The 19869-nt window shown below is 39.1% G+C and overlaps 1 protein-coding gene across 1 annotated transcript in view; it reads right to left on the bottom strand.

Moving 5' to 3' along the window:
- The window catches only part of LRP1B (LDL receptor related protein 1B), a 1379523-nt gene that overhangs the window by 13821 nt on the left and 1345833 nt on the right, over positions 1–19869 (bottom strand). Inside the window, exon 87 of the mRNA XM_036320679.1 lies at positions 4623–4699. Within this exon, the coding sequence (XP_036176572.1) occupies positions 4623–4699 (77 nt within the window). The remainder of the gene's footprint in view (positions 1–4622; positions 4700–19869) is intronic.

The raw sequence follows: 19869 nt of genomic DNA, 5'->3' as shown, positions 1-19869 counted from the left end.
AGCTGTGCATCAATTAGAAAGGTAAATCTGCGTGCCAGTTGGCAGTAGTTAGGCCGACAGAGGCAGTGTATTCTCAATTACTCCAAGGTCCAATGATCATGGGATCCTTCACTGTAAGCAGAAACGCAGATTTAAAAACATACCCTAAAGTAGCCATCTTTCTTATGGGCAAATGACTCCTGCCCGAGTTCAGGGAGGATTTCACAACCATTCAAAACCACTGTGCTTCACTACAGAATAAAAATGACCCTCCTACCTTAGGAAGATCAGTTTAAGTATCTCTTTTGAAACTTATAGAGGCAAGTTTCTCAAAGTGTAAATGTCTGATGATAAGTACTTTCTAATAGAGTCATTATTTGGCCAACTTTGCTCATCTCTGAGATAATATGACATTTACATAGCTAATAACCCTTTCAATGTGCATTGATGTTTCCATTAAATTCAATGACCTTAGTCCGCGAATGAAGGAAGCCAGAATCTTTGGGAAAAGGTTTACAACTTCTTGCAACTCCTCCTCCTATTCCATGTTCCGTGAATTAGCACTGTTACATGTAATTAGAGGCATCTCCTTATAAGGCAGCTTATTGCCCATGCAAACAGTTAGAAACATTGCCCTCCAATAATATATATATATATCTGGCACACCACTCCTCCATACCATTTTGTGTGTGTGTGTGTGTGTGTGTGTGTCTATTTTTATTGATTTCAGAGAGGAAGGGAGAGGGAGAAAGAGAGAGAAACATCAATAATGACAGAGAATCATTGGTTGGCTGCCTCTTGCACTCCTCTCACTGGGAATGGAGCTCACAACCCAGGCATGTGCCCTTGACCAGAATCGAACCTGGGACCCTTCAGTCAGCAGGCTGATGCTCTAGCCACTGAGCAAAACCAGCTAGGGCCTCCATGCCATTTTCCGTTTGAATGGACCTTATATAAAAATTGAAATTCAATTGACATTATTCTCCCTTCCTTCCTTCCTTCCTTCCTTCCTTCCTTCCTTCCTTCCTTCCTTCCTTCCTTCCTTCCTTCCTTCCTTCCTTCCTTCCTTCCTTCTTTCTTTTCAGAGAGTTTTATAAGTATTTAAGTTTTTTGACTTTCTAAAGGTGTAGTACCCCACTTATCTTAGGTAATTGAGAAATCACCATGACATAAATGCTGAAATACCTTGTCATTATTTTCAACTTACAAATCCAGTGTGTTCTACAGATTGGTAATTTAAAATGCATTCTTTATTTTAAAATGCTCTTAATAATGGTTGAGTTTTGCAATTAGATCACAAAGTCATATGCCAATTAGTATGCTTCCAGAATTATTTTTAGTAATATTAGCATGAGCCTTTGTTCCTGGGAAGAGAGAGGAAGAATCTTTATTTTCTATTTCTTTTCCTATCCTTTTGCAATAGCGAATTAGTCAAGGTGTATTTTTCCACCTCCGTACCTTTTACAAACCAATTCCCCAAATCCTAGTGCTCTATTCCTATAATTATGTGCCCATAGCTTTCCTAATGTCTTCTCCCTTCCCTTTTCTAAGGACAACACACAAAGTCTAGGATAAACCCCAAATGCTTCATGAGCAAAGATCAGTCACCTCATCTCTCCAAATTCAAAAATTCATGCCTAGGTTATTTATTCTAGACCTATGTGCCATTTTTAAAAGATGCTCATGTTTATTAGTCCAAATTAATCTCTAAATTCTGTCTTTGAACAATGTTCCTGGAAGCCTGCTCTAGGGTATCAAAATTTGTATACTTTGACTTTGATAGTGTCTTTCATTTTTCACAAACTCTGGAGTAAGTTTTTGTTTGTTTTCATGAATGCTTTATCATCAGCAGTAAAGAACTAGAGAAAAATTGCTAAAGTAAGCATTCATCAATCGGGGATGTAATTTTTCCTCATCAAGAAAATATTTACTCAATTGATGGATAGTACAGACTTTTCAAAAGGTCTCCACTCATGGTCAAATTAATAACTATATGAGTAAATTAAGACATTTTATTTCATACTTTTATTTTGAAATGTTTATAAAGTCATTTAAAGTTGTTGGAAAACAGATGCACAATGATGATTAGATGGATTGTTATATGAGACACCAGTCTTAAGACCAGAGCAACACAAAAAAGAGCTGTAAAATGTTATACTATATTTTAATACACTTCTAAACCAGCATTTTAAAGACAAGCAATAAACCAATTATAACTCTTAAGAATTTCTATTAATATACTTCTCTTTAAGACTAGTCAGTCAAATCCATTTTTCTACAACACATTGAAAAGCATTTTAAGAAAATACAGTTTGCTCTAATTAAAACATGAAATTATTTTTCTTCCTTGAGCATTTTCATGTCCATGTGATACAGGTAGCCTCTGTAGCTCAAGTCCATTTCCTAAGAAAAGCTTATGCTAGATTTGCAGATGTGCATCAAGAAAAGTGCTGAGGTTTCAGATGAACTCTCACTGCCTAAAAGACAGCATAGATCCAGAGACAAAGAAGCATGGAACAGACTGTGGAATCTCAGCGGGAAGGCAGGGGTGGGTAGGTGGGTGGGAAGAGATTAACCAAAGACTTATATGTACACTAGAGGCCCAGTGCACAAAATTCATGCACGGGTGGGGTCCCTAGTCCTGGCTGGTGATCAGGGCCAAGGAGGTGAGTCGCCTGGTTGGGCATGGAAGGAACGGATGCTGGACGCCGATGCTGCCATCGTCGGCACCCTGCCACTGAGCGGTCCCCTGCCTTGCCCCCTCCTCCTTCTTTCACCTCCGTGCTTCCACTGTGGCGGACGGGCAACAGGCTGATTGGGGCTGCTGGCAGGGAGGACGAATGGGGCACAGGAGTTTGGTCACCAGCCCCAAGGAGGGAGCTGGCCCTCGGCCCCCCTGGGAAAGGGGCCACTCCCACCACCACCCAGCCCGGGGCCTGCCCCTGATCCGGTGATTGGGGCCTGCTGGCCGAGGGGTAGGGACCACAGGAGGTTGGCCGGCCAGGGGGAGATTGGCTGTGGGAGTGCACTGACCACCAGGGGGCAGATCCCGTGTTGAGAATCTGCCCCCTGGTGGTCAGTGTATGTCATAGTGACAGTTGTTCCAGTTGTTCTGGTCATTCTGGTTGCTCCAATCACTTAGGCTTTTATATATGTATACTAGAGGCCCGGTGCACAAAAATTTGTACACTTGGTAGGGGGGAGGGGCGGAAGTCCCTCAGCCCGGCCTGTGCCCTCTCACAGTCTGGGACCCCTCAGGGGATAACCACCTGCTGGCTTAGGCCCACTCCCCAGGGGATTGGGCTTAAGATCGCAATCAGACATCCCTCTGGCAGCACGGTAGCCCTTGGGGGATGTCCACTTGCCGGCGGGGAGCAGGCCTAAACTGCAGTCGGACATCCTTAGCGCTGCTGAGGAGGCAGGAGAGGCTCCCACCACCAATGCTGTACTGGCAGCCATCAGCCTGGCTTGTGGCTGAGCAGAGCTCCTCCCATGTGAGAGCGCCCTGACCACCAGAGGGCAGCTCCTGCATTGAGCGTCTGTCCCCTGGTGGTCAGTTTGTTTCATAGTGACCAGTCATTCCCAGTCTTTCTGCTGTTAGGGTCAGTTTTCATATTACCCTTTTACTATTTAGGATAGAGGCCTGGTGCACGGGTGGGGGCCAGCTGGTTTGCCCTGAAGGGTGTTCCGCATCAGGGTGGGGGTCTTGCTTGGGTGCCTGGCCAGCATGGATGAGGGGATGATGGCTGTTTGCAGCTGGTCACACCCCCTTCAGGGTGGGGGTCCCCACTGGGGTGCCTGGCCATTTTGGGTGAGGGGCTGAGGGCCATTTTCAGGCTGGCAGGTGACTGAAGCTCCCAACCTCTCCTTTTTTCTTTTTTTTTTTTTATTCTGGGATTTATTTACCTTCTATGGCTGTCACTGGAGCTGAGAGCCGGCTTTAGCTCTGAGGCTTGGCTCCAGCTCTGAGACCTCAGCTGCTGAAAGCAGGTCTCTGGGTTTGTTTGGGTTCTATAATTGTAACACTGTTGCGGTCCTGCTCACTCCAGCTCTAATGGCTGAAAGCAGGTTTCTGGGGTTTGTTTAGGTTCTATAATTGCAACATTGTTGCTTAGAGTGCAAGCTCAGAGCCCAGCAGCAGCAGGCGGGGAACCTTGGCTTCCTCCATCATGGAGCAAGCAAGCCTCCTGTTCACTCAGCTGCCTGGCTGCCGGCTGCCATCTTGGTTGGCAGTTAATTTGCATATCTTGCTGATTAGCCAATGGGAAAGGTAATGAAGTTATGGTTAATTACCATGTTTCTCTATTATTAGATAGGATATGCATAACCCATAGACACAGACAAGAGTATGGTGAAGGCTTGGGTTCAGGTGTGGGCTAGGAAAAGTTAATGGGGGAAAAAGGAGGAAATCTGCAATACTTTCAACAATACATATTTTAGAGAGAGAAAGAGAGAGAGGGAGAAAGGGCACATAAATGTTGGATCCTGTCATCAGGTGAGAACTCAGAGCTTCATCTTCAAAAAAGAACCGGGATAGCAGAGGATCTTTTTCAAACCTTCATAAAAGACTCAACTCCCCTTACAAAGGCATCAAAAATGATTTATATACTAAAACACTCAAGATATGAAGCTGAGGCACTTACTTGTGCTGATATGATCAGACTTGCTGCTCTTTGGGGCTTGCCTCTCACATTGTGTGCCTGACCAGTTGGTGGAGCATCTAGAAATATTAAAAAAAAAAAAAAATCAGTGAATAACATCCTACAAGTCTGCTAATTTAGTAACTTCAACCAAACGGAATGGAGGAGCCAGCCATCACAGATTAATGGATATTAGGGAGAGATATCTGCTAATTTCCTATATATTGTCAGTATGCTGAAGGTAACTTCAGTTGGACTTCACCAGTTTAAATACTTTATAAAGTTTAGTTTTATAGCCATTTTTCTTTATTTTATGGTAAACTAAAAATGGTCATATTTTATAGCAAAATGAAAATCTTAATTAAAATTTGGGAATTAATTTGAGAAATACTGAAAATTATAAGTAGCCAATATAAAAATTGAGCTTGCCTGTTAAAAAAATCCTCCTTTATTAAATTTCTGTGATTGAAAAAGTTTTGTTTTTTTTTTTCTGGTTGTTCTGAGTCTAAAGGGGAACTAGCTATCACTGAAGCTGCAGAATGTTTACTCTCTTAAGCAGATATAGGAAAATAGAGTGTTTTCTCATTTAAAAATCATACTTCTATGACCATCATACTTCTATTACAATATAAAGAATGTGCCCATGTTTTTACTGTCTTCCTTACATAGGCATCCTGACACTATGATGAGAAGAAGTCTAGCAGAGAATTAAAATAATAGATAGGATTAAAATCAATTATTTAAACATAAATCATGACCATATAATTAGCTGGTTACAGCAAATAAATTCTAGAGTGGTTTCAGTTATTTTGAACAATGCTTGTTGGCTAAGATGCACAAGATGCCTCCCTGTATTTGTCAGCGGAAATTCACAGAGCAACCATGTAATTGGCTTCAGATCTTATTTAAAATCACAGTAAAAAAACACCATATCAACAATTGTTGCACACAGTAAAAGAACAGCTTCTAGAACCATTCCAAGAATATCTTTCCGGTCATAATGGCCAATCTAAATAACTGCAATTTCAAGGTCTCTACCAGTTCTGTCATAGCCAATTTAGATAGCTGAAGCTGTTTTCGGAACGAGGTTTTGGTGATGTCATGTTCATTGTTTGGGATATTCAAGAAGACAACACTGGCCACTCAAATACAAGGACAATATTTCATAAAATCATTATTGCAGATAACCTCAAATCATGAAAATTAAAATTTGTTTCATAAATGCATATATTAACATTAGCATAATTAATAATAGTAATACTATTAAACATAGTTATTTGATGAATAATTATATTGTCAAACTATGAATATGAAGCATGATTTAAATGGAAGTTAATATCACTATATTATGGTTAGGCTATCACATACATTATCCTAACTTTTTTGTTCAATATTTTTATAAAAATCTTATACATATATATATTTTTTCCTACACATCACATTTATTATATACCATACTATGAGTCAATCATTCAAGTAGGTAAATAAATTTTAAGACCACGCTTATGACGTTGTCCATATTACTAAAGTGAGGCAATGGAATGAGCACATTTTTCAAGGAATTATAATAAAGTGGACACAATAAAAACATAATATTTTAAAAAGTCACTTTTCTTTCTCAGTTGTGGTTTTTCAGATGAATGATTGAGAAATTTGTTCCAGTTCTGCACAGTTTTAAATTCTTGACACAGTCCACAGATAATTTACAATAAGATGTTTAGTAAGACTTTGCAAATACTTGTTGGAGTGAATTCTGATCATTGAAAAATTCTTTTTGCTTTATATTTGTCAAATCTTCCTAACGGACCACTGAGAAAGTTTTAAAGCTCTGATTAAAAGAATAATGTTGATTGCTTTAGTAATTGTATTATATTGCTGATGTTGTACAAAGCTATTTTTGTGCAATTATATTGACCTAGAGGCCTGATGTACGAAATTTGTGTAAGGGGCTCAGCCCCTGCCACGGCGTTAGCTGCCTCATCTGCCTTGGCCCACGCCCACCACATGACCGCCTCGGCCCTCACAGCCCCAGCTTCATCAGGAAGATCGTCCTGTCTAATTAGTATATTATGCTTTTATTATTATAGATTACTGATTAAAATATCAAAATTTGCTCTTTATCCTACCTTCTTTAATTAAAAGAAAAAAACCGAAAGCAGAGTTCATGTTAAATCAGAGGAATGACCTAAGATAAACTATGTTACTAGAGAAAAAACTCCTGGGGGTTCATCATTACTCTAAGATGCTTGAAAGTCAGAAAATGAAAATGCTCAGAAATTGGAAGATTAGATGCTAATTGACCAGATTCTGTTCTGATATAAACATCATGCATTTTAAGTACTTTTGCAAGTTATAAAGTATACTAGAGGCCCGGTGCACAAAAATTTGTGCACTCGGGGCATGGGGGGGCTCAGCCCAGCCTGTGTCCTCTCACAGTCTGGGACCCCTTGGGAAATAACGACCTGCTGGCTTAGGCCCGCTCCTGGGTGGCAGAGGGCAGTCCTAATCCCTAGGTGCAGCCCTTGGTCGGGCTCAGAGCAGGGCTGATTGGGGAGTTGGGGCGCTGCCCCCTGTCATGCACAGAGCAGGATGGATTGGGAGGTTGTGATGCCACTCGCAGTCACACTCAGGGTAGGGCAGATTGGGGGGTTGGGGCACTGCCCCCTGTCACACTAAAGGCAGGGTCGATGGGGAGGTTGTGGCGCCACCCCCTGTCACTCACAGAGAAGGGCCAATCGGGGTTGGGGCGCTGCCCCCTGTCACGCACAGAGCAGGGCCCATCAGGGGGGTTGGGACTCCGTACCCTGTCACGCACAGAGCAGGGTCAATCAGGGGTTTGGGAAGCTCCCCCCTGTCACTCACAGAGGAGAGCCGATAGGAGAGTAGGGGCACCACCCCTGCCATACACAGAGCAGGGAGGATCAGAGGGTTGGGGCACCACCCTCTATCACCCACAGAGCAGGGCCGATCAGGGGGTTGGGGTGCCACCACTCTCACACTCAGGGCAGGGCCAATGGGGAGGTTATGGCTCTACCCCATCACACACAGAGCAGGGCCCGTGGGGGGGGGGGGGTGTCGCACCCTGTCTCACACAGACCCACAGGGCAATAAGGGAGTCGGGGAGCTCCCCCTTATCAGGCACAGAGCAGGGCTGATCAGGGGTTTTGGGGCGCCTTCCCCTGTCACACACAGAGCAGGGCGGATAGGGAGGTTGTGGCCCACCCCCTGTAACACACAGAGCCACGGGGCGATCAGGGGGTTGGGGAGCTCCCCCCTATCAGGCACAGAGCAGGGCTGATCAGGGGGCTGGGGCGCCTTCCCTTGTCATGAACAGAGCAGGGCAGATAGGGAGGTTGTGGCCCTGCCCCCTGTCACACACAGAGCCGCAAGGCGATCAGGGGGTTTGCGCGCTGTCCCCTGTCACTCTGATCCCGGTGCCAGAAGGCCTCGCGGCTCCACTGATCCCTGTGCTGAGAGGCATATTACCCTTTTACTATATAAGATAGGGGCCTGGTGCATGGGTGGGGGCCTGCTGGTTTGCCCTGAAGGGTGTCCTGGATCAGGGTGGTGGTCCCCACTGGGGTGCCTGGCCAGCCTGGATGAGGGGATGATGGCTGTTTGCAGCTGGGCACACACCCTTCAGGGTGGGCGTCCCCACTGGGGTGCCTGGCCAGCCTGGATTAGGGGATGATGGCTGTTTGCAGCTGGTCAAACACCCTTCAGGGTGGGGGTCCCTACTGGGGTGCCTGGCCAGTCTGGGTGAGGGGCTGAGGGCTGTTTTCAGGCTGGCGGGTGACTGAAGCTCCCAACTGCTCCTTTTTTTTCTTTTTTTTATTCTGGGCCAGCTTTAGCTCTGACTCCAGCTCTGAGGCCTCTGCTGCTGAAAGCAGATATCTGGTTTGTTTGTGTTCTATAATCAAAACATTGTATTAACTCCAGCTCTGCGATCCCGGCTCGCTGAAAGCAGGTTTCTGGGGTTTTGTTTAGCTTCTATATTTGTAACTATGTTTCAAACTGCAAGCTCAGAGGCTGGCAAGGCAGGTGGGGACCGTTGGTTTCCTCTGTCACTGACGCAAGCAAGCCTCATGTTAGTTTCAAGCTGCCTGGCTGCAGGCGGCCATCTTGGCTGGCAGTTAATTTGCATATCTCACTGATTAGCCAATGGGAAGGGTAGCGGACATACGCTAATTACCATGTTTCTCTTTTATTAGATAGGATGCCACTGGAACTTCAAAAGAGCAGAGAGATATTTTTAAACAAAAATATAAAGATAGTATGATTCTTATTCCAAATTTTGGAATTTTGTTAATGTTGATTGGTTTCTTATTTTTTGATAATGTTGATTGATTTCTTATTTTACCCATAACTTAGACCCAGAACTGTATTCATAAGAGATAAAAGCAAGAACCTGTTAGTAGTCATAATGCTCCTATCTTTCAAATGGAGGCACATTTAAATTCCCTAAACTGCAGGAAATATTTTACTTATTCATACTGGAAATAACTCTCAAAGATTGTGCTGAAGAAATAATTAACAGTTATACATTTTAATCAGCTGTTGATCACCTTGTAAGATTCTCCATACTCTTTATTAAAAAACCAAGGCCTGGTGCATGAAATTCATGCACTAGGCAGGGGGAGGAGGGTTCCGTCAGACTGGCCTGCACCTTCTCGCAGTCCGGGAGCCTTCAGGGGATGTCCGACTGCTATGGAGGGACAGGCTCCTGCCACTACTGCTGCATTCACCAGCCATGAGCCCATTTTCTGGTTGATCAGTGCTCCCCCTCTGGGAGTGCACCAACCACCAGGGGACAGCTCCTGCATATAATTAGTATATTATGCTTTTATTATCATCCTACCTTCTTAGTATATTATATATACAGTACACGTCACAGCGAATGGTCATTTTGCCATTCTGTCGATTTCCATATTAACCTTTTATTATATAGGATTATATAGGCTTTATGGCCAAAGGTAAAATAAGATACATTACACTGTTCTACATTTGTTCCAGTATTAAAAAAAAATCCTTTGCGATATTAAATCAAATAGATACCATCATTTCTGTTGCCTGCTTTACAAAATTCCTAGTTAAGACATTTGTTGCTCCACAAATTCTCCCAATGGTTGATTTAAGACCAAGTATTTTTATCATTTTTACAAAAATGCATATGTCTTCACACTCTGAGTAGACTGCAATGACCAAAGACATTAATGGCAAAGCATTTAAGAATTGGAATGTGTGCAGATAATCAAAATGTGTCCAAATCCCCCACTGAATTATTTGCATAATCATGCCGACTATAATACCTCTGACATCTGTCTCTTTTTCCTTATTCCTCAAGCAAAATCCGTAGTCCATGCCTTGGTCATCTTTAATCTGTGCTGCTCCCTGCTATTCATCCTAGGACTATTATCTTCAAGTTAGTCCTGCATGGCCCTTGTAAGAAACCACTTTTTTTTTCTCACCATCATTAACACCTGTATATTGTTTATTTTAAACTTTTTCTACAGTTGTTTTCCACCTTGAGACAATGAAAAATCACTTCTTTTTATGTGTTGGTCACCAAACCACTCTGAGTTATTTAACTTTTTAAGTACTTTCATGAGTTTTAACTAAGTATTGTTGGATTAGGGAAATAGAGATAAATAATTAGATTCTTATTCTAATTACCTAAAAAATTGTTTACTCTTCTTTCTTCTAATCATCAAATGAAAATATTTCTCCTAGCAGTTTCTTGAAGTCAATAGCTGCCTGATTTAACATTATTTTTCACTTTTCTTATAGGCCATTTGACTTTTTTTTTAAAAAAAAAAAGTTGTTTACTGTTACATTATATTCTTAGCTATATTCTTCCACTCCATTGTAGTTATATGTATAAAATATTCTCAATTATATTTTATGGTACTTTATTTATTTTCTAGATTAGACTAATGATTAACAAAATGGAAAAAAATTGTTAAATTCAAATTCTGGAATCCCATATACATAAATTTTCATTTAACACATTGGAGTCGTGGCCAGAAATACGCATTTTAACAGTGACTCTAATGCAAGCAATTCACAAATCACACTTTAAGAATTATATCCCCACAGACATTGTCCTTATATAAAATATTATTCAATCATTAAAAAAAAATTTAGGACAGGAATAATGATATGATATCTAGCATGATTGCGTGAAAGAGTAAATAACATCAGTAAAAGTTCTTTACATACTACTTAAAAAACTGAGTAAGTTTTTATTTTAGGTAACCAATTCTCAACTGAATGTTACTATATGAAATGTATTCTTAGGTAATTTATTATGTCATTTTTAAAAGCTGTTTTTATTGATTTCGGAGGGGGGAAGAGAGAGGGAGAGATAGAAACATTGATGAGAGAGAAACATGGGATCAGCTGCCTCCTGGAAGCCCCCTACTGGGGATCGAGCCCTCAACCTGGGCATGTGCCCTGACCAGGAATTCTGAAAACTCCTGGTGCCTGGAATAGCACTCAACCACGGAGCCACAAGGGCTGCACTATTCTGTCTCTTAGCAGTTTGTGAGGTTATTGTATTTTACAGTATTATCCGTTCCAATTTTAATTTTCTGTGACACAGGGAAATATCTTCGTGTAAAGGCAATTGTGTAACACATATTACGAGGAAGCACAATAAACATTTTAGAATATCAAAATAAGTTTGGCATATATAACAACATGTAATCTTTACAAAGGAACAGTTTTTACATTTAATTGCATAAATACAAGACATATAATTACACTGTCCAAAATAATGATAGCTTTGAAAAAGTAGAGTGATTAGTACAAGGAAAACTGAAACGAGATGTAAAGTACTGAGGGTGTATTTGAAATCTTATGTATTGCCTTTCAGTGTAACGATGATCAACTTACTTGGACTACATACACATGTTATTTTGTAGAAATGTGGTCTAGAGGTGCCTGCTTTGGGAAGACTTCAAAATAAAATAGTAAGATTAATATTTGCTCCCTGTTTTCATCAAATATAAAGCTCATGAAACTCTTTTAACCTAGGTAAAATTCAAGAGTGAACTTTAAAGCAATCTAAAATTGAATTTCTCCTCATATATATGTGCTAGGCTGCCCTTATTAACCACGATGATGATGATGATATTCAGAAGAAATATCTTTAGTATTCCCTTTTCTTTCTACACAGAGGGGGAAAATGGCATGCAGGGATTAAAGAATGCTTAGAAAACTTGTAGTACCATGCATATTTTGGTGCTTCAAAAATCTCATTCTGTATAAATAAAATAATATGATTGTGTTTTATGCACCAGATTTATACAATAGCATGTTCATATACTAGGTGAAGAAAATTAGAAAATTAAAAGTCACTTGCAAAATATAATTTTTCTGATTAATTCTGAAAATTTTACTCCTTTGGGGTTGAGTCACAATTTCTTTGTATACAAAAGACCTAATTTTGAAGCTCTACACTCGATGTAGCCCCCAGCACCATTTTTACCCTCTCTACTGGCAAATAGAAGAATTCTAACATGTTAAAAAAAATCATTGCATTTTGAACAGATATTTGTATATTTAGTCACCTGTTTATTAATTTCACTTTAAAACAAGAATTCATCTGTTATTATTCTACCTTTTGAGATAACAATTATTTCATATATAATAATTCATAATTTTTGTGCGATGCCTCAAAAAATTTCTACTCTAACTTTGATGAAAAGTTTGCATAAGATTTAATTTACATATACTGAATTTTGTGTCAGATCCCATACTAAGTATTTTCATACAAAAAATACTCTTATTTAACTTCTATAATAATGTATAAAGTTGGAATTATTTACTGTATGTTAAAATGGTTTTCCCAACAGGTCATAGTAATAAGTGGTAGAAATAATATAGGAGTTATTATTTCATCATGTTATCTGTGGCAATGCCATATCCTTCTAATTCAATGCAAGAGTAGGAATAAGTTATTTTTCTTACTCTCTCATTCCAGTCCCTTAACAAGAAAGTCAAAATTTGTCTGAACAAAAGGAAATACATGCTTTTTTTTGAGAAGTAAAGTTGTAAGACTTACACATTGGCTCAGACTTGTGGTCAGTAATGCCTAATATTCTCTCTCTGGCAGTGAACGTTAGGAACATGTCATTAAAGGAAGTTAATATCCTTCTTGATATCAACTTTACATTTTGTGTTGATTCCAAATCCTGTATATGTGTCTTATATATCTTTTTATTAATATCTCAATAATTTTATATTAATTGCATATTGAAATAATACTATTTTGGATAAAATGGGCTAAACAAAATATGTTATTAAAATTAATTTATCCTTTTTTGTTTGGTTTTTGACTTTTTAAAAATGTGGCCATTAGGAAACTTAAAATAACATATGTGGCTCACATCATAATTTTAAAGACACAGCATTTATAAATTCAGCTGTCATTACTCAATACAATTTTTACTCCCAAAACAATTTACTCTATTTCACTCATTTGGTATTTTTCATATATAATATTGTACTGCAATTTCTATTTATTCAGCATTCTCTATTCACATTAGACTGTTACTTCTTATATGGCAATAACTAGGTATTACCCTGCTTTTTAAAAAAAATAATTTTATTGATTTCAGAGAGAGGAATGGAGAGGTAGAGAGAGATTGGAACATCAATGATGACAGAGAATCATTGATTGGCTGCCTCCTGCATATCCCCTAAGGGGTATCAAGCCTGCAACCTCAGCATGTGCCCTTGACCTGAATCAAACCCGGGACCCTTCAGTCTGTAGGCCAATGGTCTATCCATTGAGCCAAATCAGATGGGGTTCCTTTTTTTCTTCATAGCAGCACAATTTACCATAGCTAAGATTTGGAAACAGCCTAAGTGCCCATCTGCAGATGAGTGGATTAAAAAACTATTGTACATCTATACAATGGAATACTACGCTGCTGTAAAAAAGAAGGAATTCTTACCATTTGCAACAGCATGGATGGAACTGGAGAGCATTATGCTAAGTGAAATAAGCCAGTCAGAGAAAGATAAATATCACATGATCTCACTCATTTGTGGAATATAATGAACAGCATAAACTGATGAACAAAAACAGATCCAGAGACAGAGCAGCATCGATCAGACCGTCAAACCTCAGAGGGAAGGTAGGGGAGGATGGGGATAAGGAGGAGAGATCAACCAAAGCATTTGTATGTAAGCATATAGGCCTAACCAATGGACACAGACACCAGGGGGGTGAGGGCATGAGTGGAGGTTGGGGGGGGGAATTGGGGGATAAGGACACATATGTAATACCTTAATCAATAATAAAAAAAAGAGACCAAATTTAGGTAGTATCTTAAATTTGTGTGTGTTGTCATAAGTACACTGGATTCAACTCTATAATAACATCATGCCTACTTTAAAAATATTATATTAAATCATTTTGTTAGCTAGTACTAACAACATTAATAAAACAAAATTAATCATATTTTAATATTAAGATAATTTGGTCAGAGTTTTTGATTTTTGAGAAGTGTTAATGTGGTGAAGTAAAAAAAAATATGGCATGTTCAGTAAACTCTGACCAACAATTACTTTAGGAAAAGTAAGAATTAATGAGAAATTTCAATTGATATGGTGACTGTGAATGAAATAAAATTAGTAAAATGGATTGTTTAAAGTGATTTATTTTAGGAGGTAAGAAGAAGTATAAAAGAAAAGATGAAATCTAGTTTGCCAAGAAATTGTCCATAAATGGAGGTTTGTTAAAATTGGGTGATTTAAGTTAGAAATGTTTAAACATAAAATTCTGTGCAGGCCACTTGAGCAGAAATTCCCACTAAAGTGTGGAATGATGACTGAAAAATTCAAAAAAAAAATGAAATCTCTAGTAATGGAAACCTTTTACCATCTAGATACTCCCCAGGAAATTTTATTGAAAGCAGAAAGGAAAGGTATAAGTGTTTTTTAGAGTGCGTAGAAAATTTCTACTTAACTGAATACATTACATGCATCAAATGAAAGGAAAAAGGAACAATCATAAAATTAGTATTAAGTAATCTGGCAGATGTAATTGAAGACATAAAAGTAGGCCATTAGACTAGAAACAGTGGTTACAATTTTATAGTTAAAGGTTATAAGAAAAACTGAATATATGCTGCAATATGAGTAGAAAGCTCTATCTTCATGGTGCCAAGATGAATGGCCAATTCCAAAATGGGCTTAACACATATCAAACCATGGTGGGAAGGTGGTGGTGAAAATCTCCATTCTTAGTGCCAATCAGACAGATAACTACTTTGCAAACTGAATATTTTATGTTTTAGCACAAAATAGAAGTAAACAATAAAGAATTTGAAAGCCTTTCCTATTTCTTAGGGCTTCTGCAGTGCCAGGTGGTGAAATCTAAAACATATTATAATGGGGGTGTCTGGCATATACAACTCCATTCATTCATTCATTCATTCATTCATTCATTCTTCATTATATAAAATCAGATAGATGGTCACATTCCAGCAAGTTCGGCATGTAAAAATATTACATCTTTAATGATATAAACTGTGCACTCTTTAGTTCTTGTTCCATGCTTCTGCCAACTGAGACATGCTAATTTTTTCCCATTACAACAATTCTAAAGGTGCTTATCTGATGGGAACTTTGACATGATACATATATACAATGAGTACTATTCAACCACAAGAAAAGATGAAATACTGCCATTTGAGACAGCATAGGTGGATCTTGAGACTATTATGCTAAGCAAAAAAATTCAGAAAAGGTAAGAACCATGTGATTTCACTCCTATGTTGGATATAAAGCTTGCATTCATAGACACAGACAAAAGTAGGATGGATACCAGAGGGAAGGGGGTGTGGGGACAATAAAGGTTAAAGGGGCACAAATGTATGATGATGAGAGATGATTTGACTGTGGGTGATAGATACAAAATGCAATATACAGATCATATATCATAGAAATGTACAATTTAAATCTATATGAACCAATGTCACCCACTAAATTTAATTAAAAATATGGGAAAGCAATTTAATAGAGGGGAACTTTTTAAATTGTTAAAAAAGTAACAATTACACACATGAAAATAATGTCCTATCTAATAAAGAGGCCATATGCAAATTGACCATCACTCCAACACACAAGATAGCCACCCCCATGTGGTCAAAGATGGCTGCACCCATGTGGACTCAAGATGGCCAGCAGGGGAGGGCAGTTGTGGGTGATCAGCCCAGAAGGGGAGGGTAGTTAGGAGAGACCAGGCCTGCAGGGGAGGGCAGTTAGGGGTGACCAGGCAGGAATGGGAGGGCAGTTAGGAGCAATTGGGCCGGCAGGGGAGCAGTTCGGTATCGATCAGGCTGGCAGAGGAGTGGTTAGGAACCAGCAGGCCTGGATTGTGAGAGAGATGTCTGACTGCCCATCGGGATCAGGCCTAAGTGGGCAGTCAGACATCCCTCAAGGGGTCTCAGATTGGAGAGACTGGCTGGGATGCAGGCTGGGCTGAGAGACACCCTCCCCTATGCACAAATTTTGTGCACTGGGCCTCAGGTGTATTTATATTGTATTTAGTTCTTTGATTATTCTGATTTGCTGCTTATGATCAAGAACAGGCCCCCAAATCAAGGGAAAATTATGTGAATATATCAAATTTTCATAACAATAGCTGCCCAGTGTATAACTACATGATAACTGTTCTTCGTTAGGCAGTGCCACTTATATTCTCAAAGCACAAACTGGACTTCAAACTGTCCAGGAAAATGTGATATCTGTGTTTTGATTCCCCTCCCCCCCCGCCCCCCCATGGTATGACCAGCCATGAATGTGACTCAAAAGGTAAGGGAAGTAAAGGCAAAAGTAAATGAAAGCTAGAGCAAGCTACAACTTATTACCTGGGATCATAAAGGACAGATATTGATGTGACAGGTTTCTGTGGCCTTACTGCTCCAAAAGAGATGCACATTTCACATTTTGTGCTTTGAAAACATGTCAAGGGGCAGAAAACAAATAAGGGACATGCAGTGACCTGGTCCTTGAAATGTGGGCAACACAGGCTGTAAAGTTGAATTGCTTAATGCCCCTGCTGAAAACTCATGATCTGCCTACAATCACTCAGGAGAGCTCCCTCGGGCTCCTCCCAGATATTCTCTATGGGCGACAAGGTCCCTGGTCCACATGCAGGAGTGCGGCAGCTCAGCCTGACTGCAGGACCAGGGGAAAGAAACCAGTTTCCTTTCTGCTACACCAATATTTTGAGAAGCCACTGCCTTCTTTAGCTGTTTTAATATAGGATGATAATCCCTACCTTTTTAAAGTTGTGACAGAAACAGAAATCATTATCTTCCCCAAAGTTCCAACAAAGACTCCTGTGGCACCTGTACATTTCCTTGTATGTTTCTCACCCTAAGGACTTACACTGAACTTTTAATAAAATAATTAGATGGGGACAATCACAAAACCAAGGGAAAGAACACAATGCCTAACACACATCACTCTCGTAATGAATGTCCCTTCCGTACTTATGAATTCACTTTTGTATCCTTCTGCATTTTAAAAAGCTTCTTCAGAAATGTTTCAAAAGCTAATTCTCTGGTGTATTTTCTAGGGTAATGCAGTCCTTTTCTACGGTATTCCTCAGAGGACTTTACTTATTGTAGCTCTCTTCACAGTCACTGTGACCATGGCTATCATTGAACTCCTAACTTTTTACTTAGGCCCTATTTCACCGTGCTTTTATTAACAGGATCTTAAAAAAAATCCACACTTCATTTTTCTTCTTCAAATTCCCAGACGCCAAATTATACCAGGGTCTTATAATTTTATATTTGGTCTATTACAAGGGCTTTAAGATGTTACTTTAAAATATATATATATATATATATATATATATATATATATATATATATATATATAATTAATTTTTTACAGAGAGGAAGGGAGAGGAATAGAGAGCTAGAAACATTGATGAGAGAGAAACATCGATCAGCTGCCTCCTGCACACCTCCTACTGGGGATGTGCCCGCAACCAAGGTACATGCCCTTGACCGGAATCGAACCTGGGACCTCTCAGTCTGCAGGCCGATGCTCTATCCACAGAGCCAAACCAGTGAGGGCTACTTTTTTTTTTACATGTTAAAGACAATACTCTATGTTCTTTACGTATGTTACAAGTCTTAATCCTCAAAACAATCTTAGGAAGAACACTCTTAGTATTGCCCCAATAAGGTGACAAAAGAGGTGAAAGAACAAAAACTAAACAAACAAACTGTAATCCCAAGATATAATGTCCTCTATCACTTGTATCTTCTTTGTGCACTACTTACTAACAAACAACTCTTATTTACTTTTTCATTTTTGAAATATATTTTTATTGATTTCAGAGAGGAAGGGAGAGGGAGAGAGAGACAGAATCATCAATGATGAGTGAGAATCATTGATCAACTGCCTACTTCCTGCACATTGGGTATCGAGCCCACAACCTGGGCATGTGCCCTGACTGGCAATTGAACCGTGACCTCCTAGTTCTTAGGTCAATGGTCAATCACTGAGCCACATGGGCTGGGCACTAACTCTTAAAGAGCCATTTTTTAAATTGAAAACAACAACTTTGTTCTTTGTTACATGGCACACTGGGATTCCTTTTTAAGTTTACTTTTCAAACCTATGGCTTTTTGTTCCAGCTTAGCACCATAACACCCAGACCTCTCTAAAACATTCATATGATTGTGATACTTCATATTTTAAAGTTACTAGTGTCTTCCTACTGCTTAAGAATAGATTTCAGATTCCCAGCTAAGCATTCTATGCTCCTTGGAATTTATTCACCATCCAATACTCCTTCATGAGCACCATTTATCCCATAGCCCTCAAATCCCCAGGACCCCTGCCATATTCCTTCTCGCTCATCTTTTTTTTCTTAAATAGAATCAGAGGCCCTCAAGGGCAAGAGCTATACCTTACTTTCTTCCTATTTTTCTATCCATTTTTCAGATATAGTTCCATAGTAAAATCACACATAAACAAAAGGCAAGTAGAAGAGATACAAAATGAGTAAGGTGTTTTCTTGAGAAGTTATGATGATAAATTAAGCCCATTTGGGTCTTTATCTGGAGAGATATTTTACCTGAGTTTAGAACATTCAGGAAACACATGGTGGTAGTTTTAGAAGGTGTCATAAAGATGATAAAAATTATAATAAGATGAATCCCTTTTCTATTTTGTTTGACTTGGGGATTTGGGAAATTAATTAAAAAAGAGATGTGGTATGAGAAAGATGACCACATCAGAGGCTATCAGACCTCACAATCCAATACAGGATCCAAGATGTTATTTTTAGCAACAATTAAGAATTTATTACATGCAGAATACATGCTAGCTGCGGGGGCAAAATAGATGAATCAGACATAACCTCTTACTTGAAGAAATTTACAATTTGACAGAAAGAAACAGACATGTAAGTTTAAAGGAGTAGAAAAGGCAGCATTCCCAGACCTATTTCATAAAAGTATGTTTCATGTCCAGGTGAGAGGTAAATTCTAGCTATAAATTATGACATATCATAGAGTAGTATAAAAATATAAACACAGACAGTGTAGGAATGATCAGAGAAAGATATTTTGTGGAAAACCACCCCCCCCAAAAAAAAAATAAACAAAAGACAGATTTCTGTATAAGTCTAACCAAATCATAAAGAAAAAATAGATTGGGGGAAAATATAAGTTATTTAAAGATTTTGCTTGAAATTAAGAAGTAAAATATAAAACAAGCAATGCTCTCTTGCTTTGGACTACATGAAGAATTGTTCTTGCTTTGGGCAAGAAGCAATAATATATCTTTGTAAGAAATGTGTTGGAATTTTGCCACATTGCCACTTTCAAACAGTGAGTGCCTAAATTGATATGATATCACAAGCAATGTAATATCAAAGTAAGACCTTTTTGGTGCTCCCATTTTAGATTATACAAATGACCTTAAAAACCGACTTTTTCTTCTCTCTTTAAAAGAGAATGTGAGTTATAGGAAAAACGTTTTTTAAAATGTATAACTCAAATTCCACCAATAACAAATATCATCAAACTTTAAACTACACAAGTCAATTATTTACCTCTGTTTTGTTTACTGATATGTCCTTCAGGGCCTAGAATGTTGTCTGGTATATAGTAGATGTTCAATAAGTATTTTTTGATGAATAAATATGAGAACAGAATATTGACAGTATTTTTGTCATCCAAAAGGGCAAAGTATGAACAAATGAAAGGAC

The sequence above is a fragment of the Myotis myotis genome, unplaced genomic scaffold (genome assembly GCF_014108235.1).
Source record: "Myotis myotis isolate mMyoMyo1 unplaced genomic scaffold, mMyoMyo1.p scaffold_m19_p_8, whole genome shotgun sequence".
Taxonomy (NCBI): Eukaryota; Metazoa; Chordata; class Mammalia; order Chiroptera; family Vespertilionidae; genus Myotis; species Myotis myotis.
The sequence above is the reverse complement of the archived record's forward strand: the minus strand, read 5'-3'. Positions and strand labels throughout refer to the sequence as shown.